Source organism: Lissotriton helveticus, chromosome 12 (genome assembly GCF_964261635.1).
Source record: "Lissotriton helveticus chromosome 12, aLisHel1.1, whole genome shotgun sequence".
Classification (NCBI taxonomy): Eukaryota; Metazoa; Chordata; class Amphibia; order Caudata; family Salamandridae; genus Lissotriton; species Lissotriton helveticus.
The window spans coordinates 863,200,425-863,210,460 of NC_136073.1; the positions used below are offsets into that span (position 1 = coordinate 863,200,425).

Here is a 10,036-nt window from a genome sequence, read left to right on the forward strand (position 1 = left end):
ATGGGTGTTGTATGTATACTTTACACGCTGCTTCAGATTTTGTAATAGGACTGTCTAAACAGTGTATTCTGGTGGCAGAGTGTTGGTAATACAGGTGGTCACCAAAATCGCATGAGATCTGTGTTGAGCAAAAGGGAATTATATTACAGCCATGAAACAATTTTTATGATTCATAAGAAATACATCAGGAATATCTGTTCTCACCTACATCTAACGGCTGGTGTGGGGTTGAGGAAGGGAGGGTGAGTAAGTCCTGGGACCAGAAGGGTAGGAAGGATACATTAAACAATTTTTTTTTAACATAAAGCATACTTTCTTTTTACAGTGACTGTATTAATTTATCTTTTCATTTAGGAAATACAAAGCTATTGCATCTCAAGAGCAGCGGCAGGGCTATAAAAATGACTTCAATGCTGAATATAACGAATACAGAGATTTGCACTCCAGAATAGAACGGATAACCCATCGGTTTACACAGTTAGACTCTCAGCTGAAACAGCTTTCCCAGGGCACAGAACAATATAAGGTATGACCCTAGGATTATGATGGGTGTGTGTAATGTGTATCACAGGCAAGCAATTCTCAGAGTGCTTGCTGCGTAGATTCAGGTTTCTGTTCTAAATCCAATCTCTCTTGAACATTTGGAGATTCTTGTGCATTCCAAGGTATGCTGTTTTTGTAAGTGAAAGAATGTACATTTTCAAAACTCGAATTCACTGTCTGTCGTGGATGTCGCAATAAAACTACTAAAGGTAGAACAGAAAAATGTGTAACCCTTTAGGATTTATTTAAAATTTGGCTTTTTGACATTGGCAACCTTCACAGATGTAGTGTCTTACTAATGTGTTGCATTACCCTTCATTTATTAATGAAGAAACCTATAAGCCAATCTGTGCGGATAGTCTCATTGAAATAGCCTCATTAAAAGTTCTTTAGATGTATAAGCTGGTGATCGGATTAAACTGTGGCCATTATTGTTTGCCCTTTGCAGAGTGAGCAATGTTTAACTTTGACTTGGATAATACAAGATAGAACATAACCTTAAAAGAAATGTAACAAAAATATTACAAATACATCCAAATCTGTAAAAGATGCACTGATACTTAAGAAGAAAAAAATATTTGTTTCTATATATAAATAAAACCAGTACACAGTCGGGGAATTCAGGAGTTGTACTTTTCTAGACCGTTGCAAAATAACACAAATCCGCAGCACCATCACGTTAAAAAAACAAATATTCTTTTGCTTGTAGTGGATGCATGCCCTCACAAAGTGGAGACAACTTTACTTTGCAAGACTTAAAAGCACACCAATCAATGTATGAATATGCATTGGGGACAAATACCATAAATGCCAGTGTTGGTATCCAGCATTTTATGTCTAGAAAAGTGAAATAGTTTTGTCTTCAGTGTGGCTTTCTACTTGTTTTACGGACATAATGAAGCCCTGGCTTCCAATCCTTTATACCACAGCAGTGATGTAGTTTTCACATCCTGATGTGCAGTTTGTTATTAAGTGTGAATCCAATGCACTGGAGTGGTCTAGGTGGCTGCTAGGCAGGAAACCGAAGCAGTGGCAACAGCCTATAGAGGTTTAGAGCAGATGTGGGATGGCAGAGAGGACTTTAAAAAAAGCTTGACGGCATGCTCAATATGGTGTTTGCATCATCTTTGGGATTCTAGTCCCAGTGGCCATTTGACTTGACAGTGAAACACCATCATTAGAAGTGATGTGAAAGCTCTCAACCTTTACTCATTGCTTCTGATATCAATCCTCACTAGCACTCCTTCTAATGCCTATTAGACCTCTGGATTATTTTTGCATTTATCAGTTTCTAAAAAGTTCTCTACTTCTCCACCAAGAGCAGTGATGTTTGTGATTGAACTGCATTTGATATAATCTATATTCCACCAACTTGTTATGCCTATAGATCTATCCAGAAAGCCTGTTTTCTTCTTCTTCTTTTTACCATATTCGGTCCATTTGAATATTTTCCACCAACGTGGCACATTTTCCATTAGCATAGATATGAAATATTGTCGCCCTATCATGTTTATGCTGAAAAAAACTTTTACATTTCTTTCCACAGACTATCCATGATCAAATTTTACAAGAATATCGCAAAATTAAAAAGGTGAGTAGTAAAGATTTACAAAGGCATGTTCTAATTTTCTACACATTTTTCTAAAATTACTTTGTGAATAATGTAGTCTCTGTAGGGAAGGGTAGCGAACAGCCAAGATTGTTTGCTTTATAGTGTGTTCATTTTAGTTGAGCACAAGTAAAGTATCAAGTGTGGGTTAAGGCTGACGTACATGCCTGCTTAACACAGAGTCCTTGGATGTGGTTACTGCCAGTATTCAGTTCAGCACCCTCCACCTCTCTAAGGAAACCCTTCACTACAAGGGAATAGCACACATGTGTCTGCTCTTGAGATGTGAGGAACTAGCACTGTGCAATTTTGATATTCGAGTATACCTCGTAAAATAGTTTTCTGAATGTATGATCCTGTTTGAAAGTAATCTGAAAGGCTTTTGTCCAAGCATCCCTATATAACTCAATCATTCAATGGGAAAACACTTTCTTCATATGATCTCTTATACAGACACACTTGATTTAATATGAAAACATCACAATTTTCTTGTGTGGTTACTCATTTTCCTATTTCACACCATATCAGTGTAGCAATATCCCCCAAGTACAAACCTTGTTCACTTGTGCTAACTTTAACTATATCACTATGTAAAAAAAATTGATTCATCTTTAGTTCCAATCAAGTAGTTTCTGTGAGGTGATGGGCAGTACCTCTTGTGTTTTAGTTAGTATCTTTTTTACTGAAGCAAGTTGTTATTCATAGCCAAGCTAGTATTTTCTTTTAAATTATTGATCACAAGACTCTAGCTCAGATTTGATTTTGCTTCACCCTGAAGGCTTTTGTTTCATGCCTGCGCCAGTTCGCTTATCATTGGCATTAAGATTGAAACGTAAACTTTTTCATTAATTCCTGGAATTATTTATTAAATAGTTTATTTCTGCTGCCGCACTTTATAATACTGAAAAGATGCTGACAAATGTAAAGCATTTTATTCCTTGTACGCAAAATGTCATGTCAGTTCAAAATAGGATTAATTCACGCCATGAAAACTGAGCTACCTCCCTCATATGATCCACAATAAAAATTGTCTGATTGTCCATGTTAATGGAAACTGGATGGAGGAGAGCCCGGGAAAGTGGTAGAAGGTATTCAGCATAGGTTGGAGCTGAAAAATAGTGTTAGAAATTGTGCTGCCAGTCTTTCTGGGCTGAATTATGAAACTGTATTTCTGAAATTGTAGAACTCTACATATATTGTTGGGGATTCCACTAGGTGAAGGACCTTTTGTTGAATGAACTGGATAATAATTTTTAACTTGCTCAGCCACCTTCTCCACCTTATTCCACTTGAGTGACTCCTAAATGTCTTGTAGGCAAATCAATTGCCTGATTCGTATTCTCCTGCCTAGTCTTCCATTTTATTTCCTGTACAGATGAGTTAGTCCCAGTTTATGAACTCTGCGCTGAGAGCAGCATTTTGACTCGCTCTGTAACTGCTGGTTTCCGTCCCCGCTACTATCTTTTGCAGCACGTAGCACAGGACTGCTCTAGCTTGCTGCTTTGCCATAGTCACTTACATGCCTCGCTCTTCCAGGTGATGTGAGTCTGCTGAAGTAGACCTACGCACCAAGGATTATAAGGAAAATTATTTCCATGTTTATTATGTTCCACTCTTCATGTATATTGGTTTGTTCAATCAAACATTCATTTGATACGCTTGTCGGTCATAGGACAACCATGTTGTTGCCAGCCTTTCATGCAAAGCTAGAAAGGTTCTTAATTGGCATATTTAAGGTCAATATCATGTGATTGCAGCTTACAAAATGTTGACAGTAATCTAAAAGAAGCGGTGTATTTTACTTCTTCAGAATGGAAACATAACTTTGATTGTTATTGCTTTTCAGACAAATCCACTCTACAGCCATGAGAAGAATCGCTGTGAGTACCTTCACAACAAATTAGCCCATATAAAGAAACTAATAGCAGAGTATGATCAACAGCACTTTCAGTCCTGGCACTAGCCCTGGGCCCAAAAGATGGGGAAGGAATCTTGTGGTAGTTCATCGTTTTACAGCAAGTGTAATCCCCGTTCACAGATCAGCACTAAGTACTTGACATTAGAATGTGGAGTTACTACTTCAAAAGGATGCCATCATATTTTTGCAGATGGTTGAACCACGTAGTGAAATCAGCACTTGGTTCAATTTCTGCAGCTGTTTCGCCTTTTTAGGTGTTGGAAGAATATAAAAACAAAACCTTCATTTGGTAGTTAAAGCCAGATGCAAGGGAAAACGTAAAAGGCTGAAGGAACTCAAAAATTGAGTCAATTGTTTCGATGGACACTGGCTTCTTGACTGGGGTGGCTTTTGTTACCGCACAACTTTATGACCTGGAATGCTCCTACCGTAACTATTCTTTCTGGATTAACGATATTTCTTTCAACTGTGCTACAGAAAACCTCTGTAGTGCCTACCCATTTCAATTCGAAGAGTTGATTAAGCATGAAACCCTCCCTGGATAGAAGGGCTTTGTACATTAATATGGATTCCTTTCTGGGGAAATACATCCAAGCTCCGTTTTGTGATCTTTATACTTTTGAGCGGTCACAGGAACCTTTGACATCAGCTGAGTGTCGGACATGTGCGTTTTGTTGTCCTGTATTAGATTACCCTTTCCATCAAGCAGTGTGAGCATTTCCAAGACTCTCTCCTATCTTTTGACTTTTATAATTTTATACTATGATGGCCAATTTTATTCATTGATGAGACTTTGGTCTATTTTTATATTAATATAAATAGAAAAGCATCTTTCTATATGCGTGCCTCCAGACCAGAGTTTCTGCATTTTTCTCATGAAATGCTCAGTATTAAAAAAAGTAATTATCTAGAGACATTTAATACGACCTAAAAAGGGCGTGCTTTGTAAAAAGGCGATGTTAAGACCGTCAAGTCGGCGTGACCAGCAAATAATTCTGGAATGTGAAGTTGGCAAAAATGAAGCATCGACATCAGCACCACATAAAGGTGGGTTTATTCTAATGGGAGTCATCTTTTAACAGTAGAATTAAAAGTGACATTTTAGACCTTTGCAGACATGTAAGAAAGTTGCAGCAGAACTGAAATGTTTTCCTATGTGCTCGCTCTGCAGTTCTGTTTCATAACTTTTGTTTGCTTTTGATAGATTTAACCAAAAATTCTTTAAGCCAGAAATATCCTTAGATAATGTTGCAGCCCTGTTTTATTTACCGGGCTGACATCTTTTTCTTGTTTGTTGCTGTGCATTGGAAAAGTGAAATGGCAGTTAGTGAAAGGTGGCAAAAAAAAGCATTTTAGTATTTTGAAATCACTATGGGTCACAGACTTGTTCTTGGTTGTGCTCAGACCTTGTTTTGCAGTGCAATGGCTTCTAGCCGCATTCTTATGGGGATGCGTAAATGGAGGATGTTCCAGTCAATTTCATAGATATATTTTGGAAGCTTCAGTTGAAGGGGCCTGTCTAGTTAAAATACTTATTTATTAGCTATTCATTTCTCCTTTTGTGGTTTTTTTGTTTTCATTTGGGTGACTATAATAACATAGCCATGCCGGCCCCCTCTCTGGTGACTCCATAATCTTGTGGGAGTTTTGTCTCCAGCTTTTCTAGAGTGCTCATCTGCTTGCAAACCGAGATATAGCCACCTCATGCTACCAATGTGAAAAGGTGCATGCATAAAAGAGCATCATAAGTGACCATAGTACAAATAGAGGTATTCCTACATCCTGATCACTGGATATCCCTCATTGACACTATAGGGGATTGGAGGCCAAGTCTCCTTTCCAGTTTGAAAAGATGAGCTGCAGTGAATCTCCTATATTTTGCCTTATAGCTGCTGTTGAATGATTTGCTTTCTTTGTAGGTGTAAAATAGGATTCTAATTGGTGTACTGGAAACTACAATTGGATGTAAGGTTGTCTTTTCAATACAGTCAAACAATTGCTGTCCAACAGCTCCCTCCTTCCCAATGAACTAGTACGTGCAGAGAACCATGTGTCCTTTGAACGTGTATTTGAGCAAATATCTTGTGTGTGGATAGTCACCAAGAAGTCAGACCTGCTCGCTCAGTGTGGTTTGCAAGTACAATTTTTCTAGTGTCCTTTTTTTACTTTGATTTTTTAAATAATCTTCCCACGTTTATGCTTGTGTGTTTGCCCTAAGCATTTCGCTGACATTTAGGGCATATGTCCACATCCTCCTTATTTCTATGGATATGTAGGAAGTATAGTATTTTATTATTTACTGTGTATAGGATCTCCTGAGATGTACAGAAGTCAACTGTTTTGCCTTTGAATAAAATATTTTGCTTAAAATAAAATTATTTTTTTCCAGTGTTTAGGCTTGCCTCACGTACTATTGTATAAATACCAAGACTTGACCAAGGATATTTTCCACTTATTGGCTTACAGAATTTTAACTTGCACTTTATCATGCTTCTGATCAGTGCAAGCAAAAGTGAGTCAGACTCAAAATGTTTATCAGAAATTAAGGGTGCTATATGGTTATTGCCCTCGTTAAAGTTCAGGCAAAAGGAGAAAAAACTGTTTATTCACTACACCAAATTCAGCTTATGTTCATGCCAAAAGTATTGTTTAAAGACCCTATACAATGTAATATGTGTTTGGAAAATTAAGATGCTGGTGTTTTTGCAAACTATGTCCAAAGGAAACAATGCTTTCTTGAGGAAGGTTTCTGATATTGACTGTTAAAGTACCTCTGTATAGTAATCAATAAATGGTGAGTGAGGTCTGTATTATTCTTACATTATCTTTATTCAATTATTCGTATCAAAACTATAGAAATTCCAACATGAAAGGTGCCAATCATGATTTACGCACAGTGCATTCTGCCTGATGAACAGATGTGGAATACATAATCCATTTTTTTAAAGTACAATGATATATGTACAAGCAACTGGCTGCTCTTAGTACATCCAAGGGATCAGGGTTCTTTCACATAGTCAGGAGTGTCAGACTGGTTAATAAGATAATTGACGTTTCATCCTCAGCTGTCTGGAATTGGACGAGGTTATCAGGGTAGTATACCAACAGCCACTCTTTTCTGCATGTATCAATCATATTGAACATTCCTTTTACAATGTTGCTGCTACTTGCTGGCTCCTGCACACTACTACTGCAACATTGCAAGTGGTTGCTACTGTTTCAATATACTGTCCTTAAGATGATCTTGTCCAGTTCTAGATAATTGAGATTAAAACATCGACAATCTCATTAACTTGACTGACTCTTCTGACCATTCAAAAGAAATCTGTGTATGCACTAAGAGCATTTGGTTCAGTTCTACATATACATTGCTCATTTTTTTTATTGCTTATGTATTCAGCACCTGTACATTGTGCCATATGCATGGTTACTCATGATTTGACACTATTCATAATGCAATTTCTATACATTATTGATAGCAACAATTGAATAAGTAGAGTTAAGGAATAACACAGGGCTCATTCACCATTTATTGACTACTGTACAAGTAACTTAAGTCATTATTAGAATTTCACCCACACTGAATATGGTTTCTTTTCATGTATTCATACCCGGTTCCCTGTGGGTTATTGGGTCTTTCTGTGTTATGATCCTTCTTATGCCTACAATGTTGCTTTTTTAAATAACACACTTGCACCACCCCCTCCAATATGTGTATGCACAGAAAATCTATTTTGCCTACCGTGGTAAATTCTTGTGTGACATTACTAAAGACTACTATATAGTTCTCACTGTACCCAATACATCTAAAGTTGGAAGATTATCTGTATGGTCTATTGGAGCTCACTCTATCAGTGTGCCAGTCACATATATGTGTTCTCCTTAGATGATTGTGTTGAATTAATACACCGTCCTCTGTATGAATGAGTATTCTTACTTGTAAGGATTGTATTTTTTTGGTTTATCAGTTGAAAATGAGAGTCTGGGTTTGTCAGTACAAATACAAGTGAACCAAAGTGAATTCTGGCTAAGTGCGAGATGTGCAGAAGTGCATGATTTGTCTTAAGGGACATTGCTAGTCACCAAATTATCAGAGGCCATTTCTAGCACACTGTATAGGCGTGTCTTGTGGAACATTAACCCAAGTTGTGAGTAGGCTAAAAACAGTTTGTTTCTGCTTAAAGCTTCCGTACACATAGGGGCAAGTGTGATTTACCAAGAGGAAGCAAAATATCAATACCCTGTTTGGGCTTCGATCTCATTTTCAGTTCTAAAGTATTTGTAATGGAAATTGCTCTGCGGTTCACAAGACTAGTCACATTCTCCTTACAAACGTAAACTGATATAAGGCCATATGATTTATGGAATTTCCACCATTCAGGAGAGGTGACATTGCATGCATACCAAACTAGAAAGATCAAATGTATTAAACGTTAAGTTTTACAGTGTTGATGAGCTTGAATAGAGTAATGCAGGTGGCTGACAAAATCAAACTTATCTAGAATTAAAGTAATTATTGTGATATTTGCTGTTCTGTGGCCCATTAGTGTTGCTGATCCCAAACTGATACCACCTAGAAAGAAATAGACTTGGATCTGACACCTTAGCTAAGAGCCAGTGTTACTTGGCTAAAATAGTGTGATCTCTGACTAAATTATCCCAAACAATGTTCAGAGGCATATATTTAAATATCTTTACTTAGTCATTTGTCTGTAAAATAAGCTAAAATGATATACAAACTAAAAACTGACCCAGGACAAAAAATAATAGAAATGAAAAACCGTTGTGTACGTTGAGCAATAATCTAGTGTTGCATTGTTCCTTTTATTTATTGCAAAGTTTACCCTTAATAGTGATGTTATTTAAGGTGCTAGACATTATGGCCAAGCATGCATTCCATGCGAAATGTTTTGAAGAGATTTTCGTCCAAACCTGTCCTATTGGTTCCAAATCTTTAGTCTACTGTCTCAACTGTATTGTTTTCAATCAGATTGTGATTAAACGGCCTGTGTCTTCATTTGTTACATGTTTGCTAAATTGTAGTACATTGAAGCTTTATCTATGGGGCAGTGACTGTGCTTTTACTTGACACTGGAAGCAACAGGTGGAAAATGATTATTGTAAATGCCTGCATGAAAACATTTCTGCTAACCTTTCAGAAAACATTCTGTCTGCGCTAATGAAAAACAATATATGTTGCCAACTTTCTACATCTGCTATCAGTATATCCTATTTTTGAAAACAGAGTTGTACAGAAAGAAGTATTGTATACATTTACATGTATTTTCTGGAACTTGTAGACTTGAGATATAAAACATGAAAATAAAGATATTTAATGAATATCCATGTTCTGAGACTCCCAAAGCCATTAAAAAAATTAAAAAATGGAAAGTAAATCTGCTTCTGTTGTTTAAATTAAGTTCAAAGAAATTTAGTAATGTATTATTCTTTTTTGGGGGATTAAGCAAACAGCCAAATGGTTTGCTTATTGGTTATTTGATTCTCAGTTCTAGGTGAATACTTTGTGTAATACTGTGTTTTACTTTGATATTGTACTGTGGATGAACTTCTGTTGAGCCATGGTGTTGGAGTTTACAAGAGCTTTTAACTTTGCCAAAATGTTACGATTTCAAGGCATAGTAGTCTTCAAGTTTCCTAATGTTTTTCTAAAGAGCAAGTGTCCTTTGTACACTGAAAAGCAGAATGTTGATTTTGCAACATATAATAAAGTTCATTGTATTGGAAAATGAACAACTTAATCAGTCTCTTACTTATTTCCACCTAGCATTTCCGGAAGTGAGGTCTGTCATTCTCCCTTTATGTAATTGATTATGTAATTATTCTTGCACCTTACCCCTCTAAGTGTTTCTCTGTCACATTCCCTTAAATACAAAGTATTTATTGCTACCAACCTAGACTATTCCATGCCATTAGCTGATCCAAATTATTGGGCATGCCTTAAATAA

The 10,036-nt window shown here is 36.7% G+C and overlaps 1 protein-coding gene across 1 annotated transcript in view; it reads left to right on the forward strand.

Moving 5' to 3' along the window:
• ELL (elongation factor for RNA polymerase II) overlaps window positions 1-9,821 on the forward strand; it is a 181,282-nt gene extending 171,461 nt beyond the window's left edge. The window contains exons 10-12 of the mRNA XM_078670140.1: window positions 355-526; window positions 2,090-2,134; window positions 3,999-9,821. Coding sequence (XP_078526266.1) covers window positions 355-526; window positions 2,090-2,134; window positions 3,999-4,115 — 334 coding nt within the window. The 3' untranslated portion in view covers window positions 4,116-9,821. The remainder of the gene's footprint in view (window positions 1-354; window positions 527-2,089; window positions 2,135-3,998) is intronic.
• Window positions 9,822-10,036: the final 215 nt, after the last annotated feature.